General features: G+C 25.1%; 1 protein-coding gene across 2 annotated transcripts; it reads left to right on the plus strand.

Annotated features, from left to right (window-relative positions):
• Window positions 1-3905: 3905 nt before the first annotated feature.
• On the plus strand, window positions 3906-21356 carry LOC126893967 (uncharacterized). 2 transcript variants are annotated; one of them, XM_050664551.1, is made up of 9 exons: window positions 3906-4149; window positions 17608-17911; window positions 18299-18382; window positions 18952-19040; window positions 19105-19290; window positions 20355-20548; window positions 20614-20750; window positions 20848-20972; window positions 21037-21356. In XM_050664551.1, exons 2-9 carry the CDS (start codon window positions 17755-17757, stop codon window positions 21205-21207), a joined length of 1143 nt encoding a protein of 380 aa, XP_050520508.1. In that variant the 5' UTR covers window positions 3906-4149; window positions 17608-17754; the 3' UTR covers window positions 21208-21356. The 2 variants fall into 2 exon arrangements, with proteins under 2 accessions (XP_050520508.1, XP_050520507.1); XM_050664550.1 differs by lacking the exon at window positions 3906-4149 and adding an exon at window positions 10459-10635.
• Window positions 21357-22387: the final 1031 nt, after the last annotated feature.

Raw genomic sequence — 22387 nt, forward strand, 5'->3', positions numbered from 1 at the left:
CAAATAGTATAGTATCTGTATTAAGCTAGTATATAACATTGTTTTCGGACAATTCTCTATCATCATATTAAATGATCTAATAGTCGTTGAATTGCTAACTGATATTAAACTGTAAACTTTAGAATGTCTATAGTGTCGTTACAGCTGATGTAAATAGATACCGAATTTGGACTTATTCAGAGAAACTAAACAAGGAATCAAAGTTAAACTCGGTGCCCTTAAAAGTAATCGTCAAGTTATCAGTCGTAACACGAGACTTTATTGAATACAGAGTGAGTCACACTAAACATTTCAAATAATCCAACACTCTGTCGTTTATACGTGTTTTAGCAGCCTTACACTATACTATGTAGTATACACAGCACATACTTGTTTATGAGTAACGTGATGCGGTGACGTAATGGCTGACGACGTCATATAATTAATACTTAATATGTGTGTCATATCGAGTTGAATGAAAACTACTGTACGCATACATTTTTAACATTTTGTTTATTATTAATTTTTTCTTGCACGGATGTGTTATTTTTACAATTGCGGTTTTAATTTGCTACTCATTACGACTGCCGGGAAAATTACATACTTCTAATATCCATCACCTTATTGTAATGCGTTTAGGGACACAACGTTATCGTCGTACGAGAAAATTAATTGATCGATTTCCTCTACAAAGCATCGAACTTTATTTGAATTGTTATTTTACTCGGGCAAAAAACTAGGTAGATATCCTTCAGACAACATTTTTAAATAAATCATTCAGCAACTAATACAACTGGTGTAGTATATGGCATGAAGAAAATCTCAGTGTTTACAATCATATTACAGTGTTCTTTGAACTTAATTATATTCCATACAAAGTATGAAAAAAGTATCAGCGAAAATCAAACATCATTGTTTTCTATCTATTGGATAATTATAGTGTTAAACCTTCAAATAGATAATTCAAGTACGATTTAGCTACCAATAGTGTACATTTAAAATCACATAACCTTCTTTACTATTCGTATTACTATTCTGTTAAGTTAATAGCGCCATCGTAAAACCTTGCCCATTTAAGGACACATAGTACACCTATTATTCTTTTTTTTTCCGGTAGTTTTTTTGATGGTTGACAATAATGATAAATAGTAAAAATAATTTTATTTTTGTGCATTTGTGAAAATAATTAAAAAACTCAATTTAAATTATTTTATCGAAAATTTTAAATCCAAATACCTTCTATAGTATATATTTGCACAACAAAGTATATTTAAATTGTGTTCACACTGATGAATAGAACTGAAATTGTTTTAAAAGTATTCTTGTGGACACTTTTGCCTTCTCAGCTAATACGAAAATAGGTAATAATTTACATTGTGCTTTGGAAAATTTAATTTTATTAGATTGCTTTTGACTATTTAACATCTTTTGATTGTTGGTTCATTTAGCGTTAAATTTTGCTTTAATTCCCATAAATTTCCCAGAGAAAGTTTACATATGATTGATAATTCCGCATGTATGTTGATCATATTACTCGGCTGTTCAGAATGAAAGGCATGCGTAAAGTAATTTCTGATGAACTATTATTTAAACGCGTAAGGAAATAATTTAATTGTTCATTTTCTCTTGAATTTCGTATTAAGAGAGTTTTGAACTCGGTATAATTAAATCGCGTGTAATCTGATTTAGATGATTAATTGTTTAATGTTTCCGTTTATATAAGATTTAACACATACATTCACATACTTAATGTTGGGTTCGTTAAACATATCATAATTATGATACATAATTAGTAAAATAAAAATTAGCGCACTCGTAGAATGTACATATTTACACTCTTCAGTGTAATTGAATAGATATATTACAGTTTGAAGGATCAACAATTGCATATTTAACTACTCTTGAAATATTTCATAGCAATACACAACAAAAATATGAATAATAAGGAACAATTAAAAATAAAATAAAATATTGAAACAGTTTATTAGCGTATACAGATTGGCATAGAGCAGAACAAATGCATTCGACGAGAATAATGATCAAATTCCACGGATAGACGACTAAGTTGCACGTTTACCATGAAAAATNAACAGTTTATTAGCGTATACAGATTGGCATAGAGCAGAACAAATGCATTCGACGAGAATAATGATCAAATTCCACGGATAGACTAAGTTGCACGTTTACCATGAAAAATATTATATTTTGATTTTTAATTAAACATGATTAAGTTGTATTTATCGTTTTCAATGTTATTTATTTGTTTAGCTAAGGATCACGAAAGGAATTTTTATATAATACATGAGGGGGGCTGAAAGAATCGAATTTTTTAGATAAATCCAAAAAAAAAAAGAATTTTNATGATTAAGTTGTATTTATCGTTTTCAATGTTATTTATTTGTTTAGCTAAGGATCACGAAAGGAATTTTTATATAATACATGAAGGGAGGCTGAAAGAATCGAATTTTTTAGATAAATCCAAAAAAGAAAAAGAATTTGNGAAAGAATCGAATTTTTTAGATAAATCCAAAAAAAAAAAGAATTTTTAAGTGAATTTGAGCTTGAAAATTTTTTAGTTTGTAAGAAAAATAGTTTTGTGATCCGATTATTTGTTGATTATTGATTCTATACGTTCACATAACTAGATTTTTTTACTTGTTTCTTTTTTTGAAGTTTCAATAACACAAGATTGAAAAATATCTATTCAAAATGCAACTATTTTACTGCTATTTATACGTTAGCTAAATAGTAACCATTATAATGATTTTTATTGAGTCATAAAATAGAATTTTACATATTTTTTCCGTATAACATATTATCTATAGTTTGGTATTTAAATTGTTTTATTTTGCACAAATAAGTTGAAGTACGAGAGTAAATAGCATTTTTAACGTACAGCTAATTCATTCCAAGGGCAAATTAATGTGAGGTTCAATATTTTCAGTTTTATANAGCTAATTCATTCCAAGGGCAAATTAATGTGAGATTCAATATTTTCAGTTTTATTCATTACTAACACATATCACGCGCTAGTGTTTTAACGAATAAATACACCGATAGTTTTTTAAAAATTTAGTGTCCGCTGGATATTAAAAGAAAAAAAAATTTACTTTCCCTTTTTAAATTTCAAATTTATATTATGTATCATTGCATAAAAATAAAACGAAACGAATGCAGGTGTACCTGTTTTTGTGAAGACTTGCATGTTTAAGGTACTAATTTATGTTTTGTCTATAATAGCTAATACACAAGTGTATCGGCTATTTTAAACGAAACATATATAAAAACACCTTAAGCAATGTTTAGGTGTAAAAATATAAACAATTAATTTCTTAATAGCATCTATTATGTTTTTTGTAATTGACACACATTAATTTTTATTTAAGTACTAGATATTAGATTTATTGCATCTTGAATTTTAATAAAATATTTTCTTCTCTCTACTCCACTCATATAAAAGCTTAGATAATTAAACTTACAATAATACTTGTTAGCTAATAATTTTTTTATTAATGATAAATTATTTAACTTGATGTGTAACATATTTAAAGCTATACTTTAATTTATTTTAACTCATTACAGAAAAAAAGGAGGAAACGTTGATATGCTAGTTTTTAACGACTCAATTCGTCCTGGATAAGCATTATTAATATGTTTAAATACTTTTTTATGTATATTTTAGACAATTTAAAAAATTGTTTAAAATTGATTGTTAATCTTAAAAATTAAGCGGAATTCGCAATTATTTGCTTACGGTATTATCTATACGCGAAATTATCCGCCCATGTTTACCTTCTCAACATATGAAATGTGTATCGTACTCAGTGTTTGTACATCGGCCCATGTATGGCGTTGCCGGTTATTCTCCACCTCTTAGGTTTGCTTGTTCAAATCAGTAGGTATTAAGCGTACAGTGCTTGACAAACCCATAATGAGAGCTACAGTGATCAAATGCCCAAAATTAGTCATGCCGTCTAAGTGGACAATTCAAAAATTTCTTAGTAGACAGTAGTAAGAAAGTGACTAGAAATTATTATTAAGTACAATTTTGCAACAATTTATTAGTGAGATTGTATTCTATAAATATCTCTTGAAGACTGAAGAATGTATTAGATTGTTTTTACAACTACTACTAAGTCCAGACAACTAATTCGTATGCAAGTTATTTAGGTTCGTAGAAGTTTAATATTCTCAACTAAGTATCATTACCAGAGCTAAGTTTTATTATTGTTCGTGTTTAATAACAACTATATTTATTTATAAACATCAACATATTTCAGATAGGCACCTAAATTAACAAACTATTAAAATGTTATGTTATCTAATACTCATAACTAACGGCGTGGCATGTAAAGGTTAATATTGTAATGCGATTTGTTTCAAAAAGTATTATTGATCTCGTCGACGAGACTTGTGGCTAAACGTTTAAGAAATACATGATTAATAAGTTACTACAATATTCACTTTTTTCTGTTTAATGAATAAGCATTTAACATATATCAATATAAAAGATAAGTAACTTTTTGCAAAACTGCTCTAAATTGCTAAGTTTAAAAATAAGCTATTTTTTCATTGAGAATAGTAAAATATACACATCAATTTATCAAAAGTAAATGTAATAATTTTTTTTAGGGAATCAAAAATAAATCAACCAATTATGTCTTAACATTTTGACGCGATGTTTGAAGTTTTTAAATATTTTTGATATGCAAAGCATTCATTCAAATTTTGTTAATTATTTTGAATCTTAAAATAAACATACATTTTTTGTTACTTCTATTAAAAGTGAAATTATTTTACGAAAAAGAATGATTAAAAGAAATGTTCAGTTAAGGTCAATATTTGGTCCTATAAATAAGTGAGTCACGCAGAGAAAACCTACTAAAATGTTATTACGGTGACTCATACATCATCACACGATGTACCACCAACCCCCGAAAACACAATGCTTATTTTGTCTGACCAAATTAAAAGTAAAATTAGGCTACTTTACAAATAGTTCGGATATAAAGGCATCAAGTAACAATTGGTATTGTACTTCAGTTATTAAATAAAATGGTCGACTAGAATTGAGTGGTTATTAAATTTATTAGTCAAATAATTTTATATATAAAAAGAATATTTATTTTAATGATTTTATTAACTATTAAATTTAGAATTCGTAGAAATAATTTCATCAATTCATGTTAAGAGTTTAAATTTTATAGCGTGTTTTTAGACTGCCATACTATTAAAAAAGTTTTAAACAATTTGTAGGCTTTTAATCCTACAAAATAATTATAAATAGTTACATAATAAAAAAATAAAAGAGCCTTTTTAATTATAACCGATTTATTAATCATGGTGTTATCAATAAGGACTTGTCAGTTGGGTATCATAACGTCAATTGTAATATGCTAATTTGAAAAGATAAAAGTACGGCCATGGCCACCAAACAGTTCATGGGCTACATGTAATTTAATTCCACATAATGCATTACACATAAAAACTCTTAAATACACATACATCGTTGAACGAATAATAAAAGATATCTAATAAGAATTAGGATGACTAAAATATTTTAAATATAATTCATAAAGTTCTTATGGTACTTCATTGTCTTTTTTTAATGCTAAGCATAGATCAAGAATCATCTTTGGTCGTAAAATGAATATATTTATTTTAATTCCTTCATTACTTACCTTTTTAAGAACGCATTTAGGAATTGTGATAATCTATGGAAGATCTATAATTTTTCTTTTGCTCTCAATATTTGTAAAGCAATACGCAAACAATTACATGTTTTAATATTAATATGTTAAATATTTTCTCCACCCTAAATCAATCGCAAGAAAGAACACATTTATTCAATACACAACCTATAAATGCGGCTCTTTTAAAACGACACTAAAAAAAATTACTCTTAATACTTTTCGACTACATTATTAAAAATATAATTATAAAGTTTGCCGTTTTATTAATTCACAATTATGTAAATCCACAATAAAATTATCAATATTTAAAAACTGCCCTTGTTTTATATACTGTAAATTATATATATTCGAAAATATTTATTAATCCATGTTACAATATTATTGACAATATATATGTAATAGAAACAATATATTATTTAAAAGTAACTTTAGAAGTTAAGACTATTAATACGAATAATAATTGTATAAATTTAATTTTTTTGGATAATCATAATATAATTTTACTTATATACGATAAATATTAGAGTAGCAACTGGGGAAATATTTCACGTGTTCTCAGCGATGACATCATCACATACCAACATAAAAAAGATTTACTCATCGCCATTAGTTATCGATATTTCCTTGTAAAGTAAAAATAATATATAATTGTTTATTGTTGAACATTTTTATGACTGAGTAGAGAAAGACAAAATGTTTATTTTTTTTTTTAAATAATGATATATTTATTTTAATTTTTACAAAACAGGCTTTACGGCATAATAGAAAAAAATATTTGTTGAAATCCTTTCAATCTAACCTTACATCCCAACTAATAAAATACTATTTTTGTATAATTTCATATATTTTCTAAATGAATAATATAATTTTACATTATATACAGTAGGGAGTATAATTTTTCTTTTATTTTAATTTCGATTCGAAGCTGAGAAGATATTAATTTTACTATGATGTGTTTATTTTTTGCGTCTGTCACTACTTTTTTTCAGCTCACACTAAACCGATTTTTCTCAACGATACGTCAAAAGACCACAAATCGTATCCAGTTGAACACATTATACTCAAAAATTGAAAATTTTTTCTCATTCCCGAAAATGGTGGAAATCCCTCAAAAACTTACAGTTTTTTAAATTGATAAATTTCGAAATTTTTTCACTTTTTTTCCCTAAAATTTGCCATAATTTATTAAACAATGAACAAATCAAAATAATTATATTTTATATTGAAACCTTAAGTAATTCCCTTTTATTTGATATAATATTTTTGAAAATCTAACCCTTTACCTGCCCACAAGAGGGGATTCAAAATAGAAAATTTTTTTACAAAACTCAAATTTTTCTACTTAACTTTTGAAAATGTTCCGGAAATACTGCTTCTTTCAAACATATGTCAAATTAATGCTTATGTTACTTACTATAAATTAAAAAAAAAAAATTCGTCCCGCGCGACTTATCTTATATGTGCAAACGTCTGCGGTAGTTAAAAAAACATGTTATTTATGTGTTCAAATTTAATTTTTTTTTGCTTATTTTAAAATACCTTATAAAGGTTTGCCATAGTAATGAATCCGCCAATACATATAAAATTTATATGAATCTAACTTACATTAAATATAAATTTATACTTATTTTGCCTCTTCAAAGTTAAAAAAAGCTTTTTTAAATTTTTGAAAATTTGTATATAAGGTAGAACTTTTTCAAATTAATTATTGAAAATGTTCCAGTTATACTGCGTCTTTTAAATATATGTTAAAATAAAGTTTATTTTACGTACTAGAAGTTCAAAAAAATAAAAATTGTACCGACGACCTATTTTCTATGTGCAAATGGTAGTCGAAGTAGAACAAAAAATAGTTATTTTTGCTTTTGGAATAATCCACCAATTTCTTAAAATTGAACACTATCTACAGATTTGCATCAAAGCGTTTCTTATGATGATAGTGATTATAATCACTAACAGATATCATATAAACTTGTCTCAACTATACCACGTTCATACTGTGCCACGACCACACTATGTTATCATTTATTTTCCTGTACGAAGGGTCAAAGTTAATGGCGATTTTTGCGAATGGATCAGGTCGCTGATTATAATATAGCATTAGACTGACAAATTTTAACTATACTTAATTAATTTATACTTTTGTTCATTTTTTAGTTATCTTTTATAGTTTTTGTCTTTATAATTACGTAAAAAACTATAAAACATCGAATAGTAGTGACGTTCATAAATGTTGTATATTCTTATGATTTATAGTTATTTAGATTTTATATATTTCTAAACCCACAGTAAATAAAATATCAGAAAAGATAAGATCTATTTAATATCATTTAAAATGCTTGACAAAAATTTTTATGTATATATTTTTTGATTGTATTTTCATACAAAATTTTCTTGCAAATGTTTATTCAATTTTCCCGCATTGAAGTGGTATAAAATTCAATTTAAAAGTATGTTTATGTAATCTTTGGATAAAACAGGGAACTATGATTTGAATCCTTAAATTTTTTACTTTGCACCTTCAATAATAGTATCAGAACTATTTAGATATTAAATATAATAAATACAATCATAATTATGTTATTATTTAATAATTAAATAACATAGAATGATGAAAAATCAATTTTTGTTAGCATTAGAAATATAGAATTTTTTTTATTTTTAGTACTCAATTTTTAATAAAAAATTGTATGAATAAATATTTCTTTAATTAATCAATTAATTAAAATTGTATTTTAACTTTATAAAAAATGTATAATATTGTAGGATCTTCTAGAGGGATATCTAACATAAAAATAATTCACTTAGATTATTCCATTTTAAAATGCAATTTTGATTTACAACAGGTCCGAAAAATCTCAAGATCCCGCACCTTATTAGTTTTAATTTTATTTAATTAATTTTATCAAAGAGAAGTTTTTCTTTTTTGTTAATGATATTTTTGGACCAACACTGTGGCTAATAGTTCTATTATATAAAAAAATTTAAAAACCATGAATACTCAACACGAAAAAACACTTTTGCAGCTGTAAAATAGAAGTATAAAAAACATTTGATTGTCAGATTGCACGCTAGTGTAATTTCTGCATGATGTGTCTCTAAGGCTTATGAACATTTTCTAATATACTTCTAATTAACTTTAAAAAAGCAATAGTAACATTTTTTTAATGAAGCAATAACATACAGCTATTTAGATTTTAATAATCAAAATTAGAAAATTCAAATGTTTACATAAATTAAAAAAAACTAAAATTAAGTAATTTCACATTGTAATCATGATGATCAAGTACGGTTTTAAAATTTCTTTTTTATTTAAGTATGCATATTATTTCAACAGAAAAAAATACATATTTTTTGTTTTAATTAAAAATTAATGATTTGTAAAGTATAGAAACCGTATAAAAAAGTAATAACGACTCATATAAAATTTAATAGGAAAGTTTACAAACTAGAAATGAAAAGTATATTTAGTTTCAAACAGTTTTTAAAGTCTTCATTGCATTTTATTATTTTGGAACGTATCTATTTAATACTAATTATAAATTATCAAAATGTTTCTTGTTATACTTTTATACTTTAAATATTTTGGTAGGCTTAATTTTATTTTAACAAATTTTTTTTTAGATGAAACATAATTTTATGAAGTCTTTTATATTTAAATATAATAATAATTGTAAAAAATTAGTAAATGTACATAATCGGAAATTCAATAACACTTAATAGAATTTCCTAATCTGAGCATAATGAAAAATGAATGTAATTAAATTTAAAAAAATTGTTTTAAGCTCATTAAAGATTAAAATGTGGAGTAATTTGTAAGCTTATGGACCACATACGTCCCGTACAAAACAAGACGGTCACGGTATGATAGCTTACCATTCCCGTAGGTCGGTCAACCAGTGTCGTTCACCTTGATAATAACTTTAATAAACATACAAATTCGTAAAACTTCTCGTATTTCAATTAATTAACTTAACGAAAAACTTCTCAATTACTAAAGAATTAATGGTTGTATCGGTAGGTATATACCTTATAAACAGAAAATGTATTCTCTGTGAACGGTATTTATATTCTACTTTTATGACTTTATCAATTTTTTTAATATTTTATAGTCATTGTTGTAAGAAGCCAACCAATTTTTTAAAAGCGTTTGCTTAAAATGAAATATAATAATACATATTTATGCGTAGTATTACTTCAAAAATTGTGAGAATATTTAATATTCTTTTTGTATGTATGTAAATTATATAATTTATAAATATATTAGATATTATATTATTAATTATTAAATTATATAATATAAAAATAATAAAAATTTAGTACGTCTATCTAGGCATTATGAATTGTTGACATCTAGTTGGATGACCAATACGGCGATACATAAGGATTGTGTTACTTATTGTTATAATAATAACTATATAAATTCAAAACTTTATATTAGCAATTTTTTAAATGTATTTATTAAGTCATTCAGCGTTCTATATAATTTTGTATTTCCTTGTAGCTAATCTCAATTTATTTAAACAAAATCAACGATACTGCAATCACATACGTACATATTGTTGCGAATGGTAATTTATAAATAGTAGGGCAGTCAGCTGTAAACGTACATGTATTGAAATTATGTTGATTAAAACCGCTGGTGGGATAAATGACTTTTCCTGTTTAATGTGATAACAGTTAGAGCATGAGATATATGCATGCCGATATACAAAGATAAAAAATTCAAAGATTTAAATGAATTCAACAATCACTATTTTCTTATTTAAAAAAGAACATAACAAATTAAGAAAAAAATTTAAAAATTTGTTTTTTAAATATTTTAATATTTGATAAAGCTATTCTAAATTAATTTAAATCTGATTTTGAAATTTTATTTGTAAAACAAATGTTTTTGAAAATCTCTATTTTACTCTATTAACAGTGAAAAGATCCCAGATTTACTTTTACGTGGATATTGAAGGTAATATTTTTTCACCTATTTTGTACTTATTTTAAAAACAGTTTCATAGAAAAAATTTTTTTTTTTACTATCTTCTTCATTATTCATATATTTTTATTTAAATTAAAATTGACCCCAATTTTTTTTAATTAATTGGTCATTGAAAAATAATTTTTTTTTTTTGATGTGATTGAATAAGCATAGTAACAAACATAAAAAAATTAAGTTCATGTGATTAAAAATTTGGCACAATTTATTTTACTAATATTGGTAAAGTTTAGCTTGAAAAATTTTTCTGTGGAAAATAATAGTTTTATCCTCTATTTTATAAGTCTAATATATAGCAATTTTGTATATATATCCAAACTTATTCACTTATCATAAACCACTAAATTAATAGAAAAATAAAATCAATTTCAATAATTTTTTTATTAGTTTCTTTAATTCAATATTTTTCTCAATTTATCAATTATAAAAAACATTTTATGTTCATCCCTTATGCCTTATAAGGGCATCAACTTTAATTTCTTATGTATTAACATACATAAATAGTTAGCTTATTTAATAGATATGATATAATAAAGAAAATTACTGGTCGATAACAATTTTTTGATCTGTATTTCGGAAGATATTGTCATATTTATATCTAGGTGAGAGAGTATAGCCGATAAATGTCTAGTTAAAAAAATAGTAGCGCTCATTCTTCCCTTTTGTTTGTAATTCATTAAAATTAATTTTTCTGGACAAATCAGCTTACTAAATAGAAAAAGGTAATTTGCAACTGGAGTAGATGTTACTATCTTTATAACAACTAGACATTTCTCGGCCGTAATCTCTCTCTCGTTTTAAATATTACTTGTTCAAAACGTGACAACCTTTTTAACAGAATACTTAATTTTTCTTATTTTCTAGTCTTTGCACAAGACTATTAATGAGTTGTCCAGTTGCAAAAAAACGTATGACCGAATCTTATTTTTTTAATTTTCTTTTTTTTATTTAATAAGTTAATTCGTCTAAAAAACAAAATTTTGGACACGACCTTTTGCAATTGAAATACTAAATAAACGTTAAAAATTATTTTTAATGAATTATAAACATTAACTAACAAATAACAATACAAATTAAATTTATATAATTTAGTAAATATAAAATACATACAATTTTTTTAGGGTATTTATAAATTTTTCTGGGAAAATGTAATATTTGTGCATACTATTTTATTTTATTTTATAATAATATTTATGTATACATTATAAAAATATATAAAAATAAAAATAATTTATTAATTTTTTTATTAGTTTCTTTTAGTTCAATGTTTTTCTCGATGTATCTATTGTAAAAAAAAATGTTCTATTTATCCCCTATGCCTTACAAGGGTGTCAACTTTAATTTCTAATGTAGTAACATACATAATTAGTTAGCTAATTTAATAGATATGATATAATATAGAAAATGATTGGTCGATAACAATTTTTCGATTAGTATTTCAGAAGATATTGACATATTTATATATAGGTGAAAGAATATAGCCGGAAATGTCAAGTTATAAAAATAGTAGCGCCTACTCTTCACTTAGATGTAAATATCTACCAGTCATTTTCATAATTAGATCATCAAATAAGCTAATTAATTATTTATGTTACCATTTAAAAAATTATCAAATAATTGTAAAATTTTTGGTAAACGTTGAATTATTAAATAAAAAATGAAGATTAAATTATAATCTTATCTATATATATAATTAGACATTATTTTTTAGATTATTAAAAGTATCTGTCTTGAATACTGATATTTTTTATTGTTATTACAAATCTAACATGATTGTAAACATACATCTTTAAATCTCTCTCTAAAAAATCGTTATATAGATAGTGCATCTACATTATTTTTAATTTTTAATCATTTTTTTAACAATTGAATGTGGTATGAGAGTGTTTCAGATTTTCTAAAACTTGAGACAATATTTAAATAAATAGCTCTTTTATTATTTTTTATTGAAATTATGTCAAGTTTTAACACTTAAAGCTTAGAATTAATGACTTTTTATATTCATTTTAAAGCTATGAACTTCGTATTTTGAAGTGTAATAAATCAACTAGAATCAATTATTTTTTGGATTAAATTTAAATAATCAGTTTTCATATTATTAAATAATCACATAATATAATGAATATTATTCTAAAATAGACTAAAATTTATCATTTTGTAACTTCCTTATCAAATTCTGAAGCTAACTAATATTATCTAATCTATGATTATATATGCGTAAATAAAATGTAATACTTATTCATTTTTAATTATATGATATGAAAAATAATGCAAGTACGTATGTTACAAAATAAAATAAATCTCGACAAAATCGAAAAATTATTTTATAAATAGAATAGTAACGGTAAACTTCTGGATAGGATATATAATTAAGTTTTGATGGTATTTATATATTTTTAAAGATATATTACTGTATTTTTAGTAAATTTAAGAAGACTCCAATCAATTTAAAATTTTTGCTATATCACTCCAAAGAAATTTCATTTATTCTTCTTTTTCTTCGCCTTTACTCCAACTACTTGTGGTCGACCATTATTGACCTAAACCTTCACTTGACATGATCATCTACATCATCTAGGCACACATCAACAGTCTTCATAACGCATTTAATAACATCTTCTTTTTCCTTCAACATTCATTTCTATAACTGTTCTCACAGCTTTCGATTTCTCTCTCTTCATAACATGATTAAACCATCTAAGTCTATTTTCTCTCATCTTATCCACAATTGACGCTACAACTATACTCCCTCTTATATGTTTATTCCTTATCTTATCTTATCTAGTAACTCTATTATCAATACTTTTTATACATCTTACATAATGATAATCTTTAGACCATTTTTCTTTTACTTTTGCTAGTCTATAGATTTCTTTCTCGCCTTTCTTTGTTCCTAGCCAATCATATAACTCATACCTCATAACATAAACAATCATACCTCTTAAACTTCGCCTTACTTACTGCACACTTGGTTTATTTACACAATCGTTTATACTCCATCCAATATTCTCTCCTATTGCTCTTCTGCTATACTTTGAATTATTTTTTCTTACGCCCTATGATTTTTTAAACGTCCTCATCTCACTACCAGGTTTCCTGGAATTTTACTCCTACTCTCACCAATAATCTCCTTTGCAATATTCTTTACACAATTAGCAAATATAGTCCACACATCATTTATGTCTCCCTTGACATTTCACATCGTTCTCTTTTTTACCATTTTTATAAACTCTTTTTCTTTTCCTCTTTTAATTACCACAACCGGATCCTCAATACTATTTTCTTTCTGTTTTTGTATATTCTTTTTCTATTGCACCACAATTCCATTGCCATCAGTCCATGTTGTGAAGTTACACTCATTAGTTAACTTTACAATCTTTTACTCGCTTTACGCTCTCTCTCTTCCACATAAAATAATTAATCTGTGATCTATTATTCCCACTCTTATAAGTTGTATAATGTTCTTCTCTTAAATAAGTATTAACCACAGCAAGATCATACGCTACTGTGAAATTTAGTATTCTTTCTCCAGCCTCATTCTTCCCATTTAAACCATATCCTCCATGTACTCTTTCATATCCTCCCTCTCATTGCCTACATGTCCATTCATATCTCCACCTATCACCACATCCTCATCGCCAGGTAATTCTTGCATCACCTCATCCATCTCACTCCAAAATATTTCCTAGTTCCTTTTCATCACATGCTACTTGTGGTGCATAGGCACTTATTACATTCAACACTTTCCCCTCGAAAATTAATTTTAGGACTATAATCCTGTCACTTTTCCTAGCTACTTCATCTATTTTACTTTTCATATTCGCATCCATTATTATCCCTACACAATTCTTTGTATTAGACTTACCTGAGTATATCTCAGGTAATATAATATATATAACAAATATATTATTTTATAGCCCTCGCCTATTTCCCTTGCTTTCTCTACCTTCCACTTAGTTTCCCTCACACTACTAATGTTAATTTTTCTCCTCATCAATACTTATACTAATTGTCTACTTCTACTAGCTAATGTTCCAACACTCCACGTATGTATTCTTACTTTGTATCTGTCTTTTTCACCTATACACGATTCCAGCTAAGGAAGACTAGTGTATAAAATAGTTAGAGCCTAGCAGTCTCTGACTACTTTATTTCCTCTAGTCTGTTATGCCCACGTACATCCAGGATGGCACCGCCTATGTTCTGTTCAGGACTCCTCATACTTTTTGATAAAATTTTACACCGGCTGTTTACCTGACGCAACCTTATTAATCAAATCTTACGACAGCCAGAAGAGTGGCCGTGAAAGTATTCTTATCCCCTTCTACAGGGAAACTACAGAGAAGATTTAATAAAAATACTGTGTTTTTATCATTAAACTTTTTATAGAAAATTATAGATAATCAAATACTTAATTTTTTGATTTAATTACATAATTAATAATGTATAGACATATTTCTTTATAAAAATAAAATAAGTTTACGACTTAAAATACTATGAATATTTTTGAGATAATATTATTATAATTTGAACATAGAGCTTATTCTTTTAATTAAAATTTAAAAAATTGCACTACTAAAAAACTTTTGTGTAACAATTGAAATTTTGTAAATATCATAATAATTGCTAGATTATAAAAATAATATGAATATAAAGTTATATTATAAATATATGACATGTAAGTAAACTATTAATATCTGTTGAAATCGAATCAAAAATATTATTATAAGTGTAATTATTTAATTTTTTAAGCCTTTAAATTTTAGTGACTAAATTTGTAATATTTTAATAATTAAGTTTTGCTGTTATTGTATGTTTTCTTGCTTTATTGTGTTCGTTTGTATTCAGGAAATTGTTTTGCTCGGGAAATCAATGTTACGTCATTTTTATTAAATTTACATTGCATAAATTTAAAAAAATAAGACTGTATTTTTGATAAGGTTTTCCAACACTTCTATAAAAATCTTTGATAAACAATATACGTAATCATGATAATTTATGATCAAACAATTAAATTTTCTATGCGTATTCATACTTTTATTTGCATAAGACAGTATAACAGTAGTACTTATAAGTACAACTTTAATTACATTTTTAATAGAGATAAAAAACGAATTATTTATTATTTTAAACTACTTGCAAATTTCCCTAAAAATATTGAATGTTTAACCTTCAAATATGATTAAAATTGTCAAAAATATATAAGGATATGCATGCTTTCATACATTGTTAAGTGATTTTTATTAACAACTTACAATAATCATATAATTAAAAAAAATCATGATCATTCTTCATGGTATAATCATTATTTGGAGGAAAAAAACATAATATCACAACTATACTTATTAACATAATTAACCATAGGAAAATGACAAAAAATAACATAAAATAACGTTGTGTATTTATTAATGAAAACTCTGTAAATCTAAATAAATAATGGAATTATGTTTAAATAAAACTTTCTATATATTTAGAAAAAATAAAATAAATATTTGTGGGTGATTTCATATACAGAGTGAAGATCTAACTAGTAACTTTTATAATTTTTGATACAATTAACATTTTGTTATAAATGCTTTTAAGCAATTTATGTATTTTTAGATTACGTTAAAATCATATTTTTTAACATTTATTTTTCATAATATAAAAAATAATTTTTTTTTATAATTAAAAATTTAAAAATAGCTAGTTTTTATTATATTTTTACAAAAATGATATGTAGATAAATAAAAATTTTATGACAGGTTATTATTGATTTTTCGAGCTTGTTAATACCTACTTATTATGTTAAATGATTGTTAATAGTATAATTAGCGTATATAGATATGATTTGAGTATATTATGTGCTGGAATAGAGAAAAAATAATGATAATTTACAAAATGAGGTGAAATTTTGAATTTAATTCGGATTGAAGACTTGGTTAGTTAGCAAACCCAATTATAAGCTTGCACAAAAATGACCAATTACCTTAAACTCAACAAAGGGTCTGATAAATAAATGCTATTTACTTTTTTTTACTTATCTCAGGGGCGTACTACCTTAGTGATCAAGGGGGTAATCCTGGGCCGCTATGAATATGCCAATAAAATATTGGTATATGCAATAAATATCATAAACGAGTCAGCTATATCTAAAAAAAAAAATATGCAAAACAAATTATAAACATTTATTGTTAATTACAAATATGTATGTGTATGTACTGAATTTTTATACTTATAAAAATAAGAAGATGAATTTTTAATTCTAATATGAAATTATAATTACAAGACGTTTTTAGAGCTATACGGAAATTTATGGAGCGAATAATTTTTGTGCTTGAGCCGTTGGCCTCCTAGTCTGTTTCTGACTACTCTATTGTATTTATGAGTATAAATACAATAAAAAGTTGTTTATAGTATAATACATAAATATCATATATTAACTCTTTAATTTTTACATCAGAAATTGTCGTCGAGGGTATGGAAAACGAATAATTAGATTTTTATTAAAATCGGTTAAATGGTGTAAGAAGTTCCTTCACATTTTATTTAAGATATATATATATATATGTGTGTGTGTATGTAAAATGCACTGAAAAAACTTTAAGAGGAGAGAAAAGTTGGGTTAGCTATTTCAACAATTCAGAAAAATTATAAGTATTGGTATGCAAAAATATTTTGTAGGAAGAAGAAAATCAAATTTAGTTTCCAAAAAACATGTACAAAATGAGACACAGTTTACTATTCGCATATAATTAAAATCATGAAACTTTTTTAGATAAAAGTTCATCAATTTAATTGTTGTATTTTAAAAATTAGGTGTGTAGATAAATAAGATATACGTTTGAATCTTACGCATTAAAAATTAGTTATACGTCATTGTATTTTTTATCTGTGCATGTAATCTAATTTTCTCAAGTTTTAAATAATTATTAAGATAATTGATGGTAATTTATATGTAAATAGGTAATGTAAAAAGAGAGTATTAGATAAGTGATCCCGAAAACCATTAAGCGCTACATTATACTTAATTGGCATATAGTACACATTCAACGGTAACGAGTTAAAGACAAGAATTTGAATAATCAAGACATTCCAAAAAAATCTTTAAAAATGTACAAAATTACAGAATCCGAAAATTTGCTAACTGTTAATAAAATAATCGACTTAAGAAGTGACACTGTGACGCGACCTGATATAAAAATGCGTCAAGCTATGTTCGAAGCAGAAGTAGGTGACGATGGTTATGGAGAAGATCCAACTGTCAACAGTAAATATATTATTTTACATTTTGATATAACTAAGCAAAGAATTATTCTTATTAAATTTATTACATTACAGAAATTAATTCAACATTATTTGACAAATGAAATATCTTTTGTTCTTCCAAATAATTTTCATTTGATTATTTCTTTATATAGCAATTTCAAATCATGCTCGTTTATTACTATTTTACAAATTAAAGCGCTGTTTACATAAATTCAAATCATTCAAATTAGCATTAAAAGCATTGTGATTTATTTTTTAAATATTGCTGACCTAAACAACAATTAAAAACCTATACTTTTTAAGATAAAATATATTTATTTTGATATGAATAGAAGTTTTTATTTTACTTAACGATTGTTTGTTCTTATTACCAAATTAAATATTACAGGATTAGAAAATAGAGCAGCTCAATTGTTTCAGAAAGAAGCAGCAATATTTTTACCAAGTGGTTTAATGGGAAATTTAGTATCAAGTAATACATCTTATTCAATTATATTAACGTAAATTGTATTCAATATGGTAAAAATAGATGCGTCAATTCAATTTGTGTTTTATTATATATGTAATAGATTTTAAATAATATTTTTTAAATAAAAACATTTGAATTATAAATTAATTTGTGAGCCGAATGATATCTTAGTAAAACTAAAGCATTGACTAAAAAACACTATAACAATCCTTTTAAATCTTTATCAAAATTGATAGGTATCACTAGCATTTAATTTTCATAGTTTTGGGCTATTCAATTTATAATCCAGAAAAATTATTTTTAAATTAAAGGTAATAAATGAAAATATCTTTAGACTGTGTTTAAAAAATTTTAATTGTATTTAAGTTTTTAAGAATCTATCACATAGACAAATTTTTCAATCGATAAGTTTAAAATTTTATAAAAAATAAAAAATTGTTTTCTTGTCTGTCGTATTTCTATAATTTCTATTTTCAAGAGTTAGTTCGTTTTGAATTAAAAATCCATCCTAAATTAATAAATAATAATTAATATTATGACGAATAATGAAATGTTTGTTCGTTACATTATAGTGATAGTTCACTCTAAACACCGAGGGTCTGAAGTAATAGTGGGTAGTAAGAGTCATATTCTCTTATGGGAACAAGGTGGAGCGTCGCAAGTAATATAAGAAAAAAAATGCACTTTAAAATTGTAACTATTTTAAATTTAAATGATTTTTTTAGATTGGTAGCTTACAACTTCGCGAAGTAAAAAATTTACCCGATGGTACTTTTGATATATTAGACCTAAATGAGAAACTTAGGCCAGAAAGCCCAGACCCTCATGAACCTTATACATCAGTGGTGTGTATTGAAAATACACATAATACCTGTGGTGGGACTGTATTACCACTCAAGTGGATAGATGAGGTACACTTTTTGTATATTTTATTTTGTATCTGTAATATGAATCGTTTAGTTGCAATAAGACCTGTCTAAAATTTTTTTATTTTAATTTTGTTTTTCCTAGTTGTAAACTAATTTGTCCAAAAATAGCAAAATTAAAAAAAAAAGAAAGTTTTTCGATACATCCTTTTGAAACTTAGCGACTTATATGACAGATAATAGAATCTAAGATTATAATATAAAATTTCAAGTAAAGATAGGATTATATTCATCATTTATTGATTAAACTTAAATTTCGCCAAGGCTATATAAGTAATTGTTAATAATAATAGTTATACTTGTAATAATATACGTAATTTTTACATATTTAGTTCCTTTCCTTTAAAGGTTATACGATTTTTACTTTGTTTTTTATTTTTTCATACTTTTTTTTTAATTCATGTTGTCAAATTCATTTATAAAAATTATTGTTAAGAACTCTTTTAATAAAAAATGTCACTAATATAATCTACATATATATATATATATATATTATCTAAAGAATTCCTATGAGGCTGAAAGGTAAGTTCTATAAGACTGCAGTGAGACCAGCTATGGTGTATGGTTCAGAGTGTTGGGCGGCTGATAAGAAAGTAGAGCAGAGAATGATTGTAGCAGAGATGAGAATGCTTAAGTGGATGAGTGGAGTGACTGGAGAAGATAGGATAAGGAACGAGATTATAAGAGGAAATATAGGTGTAGTGTCAATCGTAGATAAGATGAGATAAAATAGACTTAGAGGGTTTGGTCATGTTATGAAAAGAGAGGAATTGGAAGTTGTAAGAACAATTAAAGAAATGTATGTTGAAGGAAGAAGAGGTAGAGGAAGATCAAAAGAGATGGAGGGATGTAATTGAATGCGATATGAGGACGGCTGATGTGAGAGTTGTGATGGTGGTTGACCCCAAGTAGTTGGAATAAAGGCGAGGACAAAGAAGATATATATTTTTTTATCTGCCTTTTACTTGACACTACTGCTATTATAAAAAATAATTTACATTACCTTAGATATTTTTTAAAAAAATATATTTTTTGTTTTTTAAATAAAGTTATCAAATAAATTAAAGAAAGAGAAAATACCTTTGCACATGGATGGTGCAAGAGTGTTTAACGCAGCTGTGAGTCTTGGAGTCCCTGTCAGTCGTATTGTGCGTGACTGCGATTCTGTGACTTTTTGCCTTAGTAAAGGCCTGGGTTCGCCTATAGGTGCAGTATTAGTTGGCAGTAAATCTTTTATTCAACAGTAAGTTGTAACATAATATTTTTATCAATACCTACACCCTAATTTTTATAAAAATTAATGTATAGAGCTAGGAGAACACGAAAAGTACTTGGTGGTGCTATGCGACAAGCTGGAGTAATTGCTGCAGCAGGCTTGTATGCATTAGAAAACTGTGTTGAAAGATTAGCAGATGATCATAGGCGTGCAAAATCAATTGCATGTGGTAAGTTAATTTGCATGTTATACAGTTTAAAATAGGAAATGAACATTTGATGATGTATATTCTTGCTAAGTAGTTCTAAAAAATAAAAATTTTACAGCAATTCAAGAAATTGCAAGTCCAAATTTTACTTGCAACTTAAATTTGGTTCAGTCTAACATGTTAATTATAAATATAAACGTATCAAAAGTAAATGTATCAGATTTCATTCAGAAACTTCTCCTGGTAAATAAGAATTGTGTGCTGAGTTAAGACAAGTAAATATTATAATGTTTTATTTTTATTTTAGATTGACAAAAATGAGTTATTAGACAGTAATTTGAATAAAACACATTCGACTATTGTTAAAGTGTCACAATTAAGTAGTGATAGTGTTCGAATAGTATTGCATAAAGATATATCTGAGCAAGATGTCAATATTGCAATAGAGAAATTAAAGTATGTTATAAGTAGGTTTTAAACTACATAAATAATTTACCAAAGTAGTTTTAATTTAGTAATAATATATAATTATATACATAATTTTTTTTATAGTTATATTGATAATCAAAATTAACTCTGTAAGATAATTAATAGTTTTTATAGACAATATAAAATAATTATATATAAGTACAAATAGTATTAAAGTATACATTTTGTAAATATTAATTCATTATACATATTTTTTTTATATAAGTGTTAAAGTATAATCATAATAATGGTAATATTTCATATTTTCAATTAAATAAAAATTATAAGATGTAAAAATACAAATTTTGCTTATTTATGTTAACTAGTTATAACATAGTTAAATCAATATTTTTATTTCATTTATGAACACCATTTAATATATTTATTGCTTTTAAATATTTTATTATAAAAATTATAAATACTGATTTAATTTTGTCATTTACTTACAATTTCATCAAACACCATAATTTTTTATTTTGTAAAATTTCATCTAACATTCTGGCATACGAAATAGTTACTATTAGTAATCAAAATATATTAATTGAAGTTTCTAGTAGTATTGATTTGAAACAATAATTAATAATAAACGAGTATTTTTTTTTTTTTAAATATATCACTTATGGAAAAAAAGTTGTTAAGTCTACTGTTTTCAGGTTCCAGATCATATGATTGTTTTTTGCTTAAGTGTTCAATAATAAATATTGGCCATATACACAATATACTTTTAATCAATGTGTAATTGTTTTTTTAGCTTCGATGCGTTTTTATATATTATTAACAAGTTTATTTTATCTTTGTCGTTTTTGTTCTATAAATTTTAATACAATACAAACTCTAATAATTAACTATTTATACATACAATAAAAACAATTACAGTCATAAATACAATTTGCTCAAAACTTTTGATAAGAGTCTAATCATTTTTTCCCTCTGTGAAAAATATTTTCATGTATTAAATAAAAAATGGGCAAATATGATGGTCTCATTAAAAACCAGTAAAATTACATCTGTTTCAATTGTCTCTTACTACCACAATAGAGATACATTAAATGATAAAAGCACACATATGATGAAGTTGTATGATGTAATAAAATATTTTAAGTTCAGTTTATTTAAATAACTGAAATTTATTAATTTAAACAGTGGCACAACCAGAAACATCTAGTGAAGAGGTACTACTTTTTTTTTGC

Source organism: Daktulosphaira vitifoliae, unplaced genomic scaffold (assembly GCF_025091365.1).
Source record: "Daktulosphaira vitifoliae isolate Bord-2020 unplaced genomic scaffold, ASM2509136v1 Scaffold_1, whole genome shotgun sequence".
NCBI lineage: Eukaryota > Metazoa > Arthropoda > Insecta > Hemiptera > Phylloxeridae > Daktulosphaira > Daktulosphaira vitifoliae.

What these genes read in the sequence shown, in the direction of transcription:
- LOC126893967 (XM_050664551.1), top strand. Translation starts at nt 17,755, where the DNA reads ATGTACAAAATTACAGAATCCGAAAATTTGCTAACTGTTAATAAAATA. An exon ending in TGCAAAATCAATTGCATGTG is followed by an intron (nt 20,751 to 20,847) that starts GTAAGTTAATTT and finishes AAAATTTTACAG; the next exon opens with CAATTCAAGAAATTGCAAGT. An exon ending in TCATTCAGAAACTTCTCCTG is followed by an intron (nt 20,973 to 21,036) that starts GTAAATAAGAAT and finishes TTTTTATTTTAG; the next exon opens with ATTGACAAAAATGAGTTATT.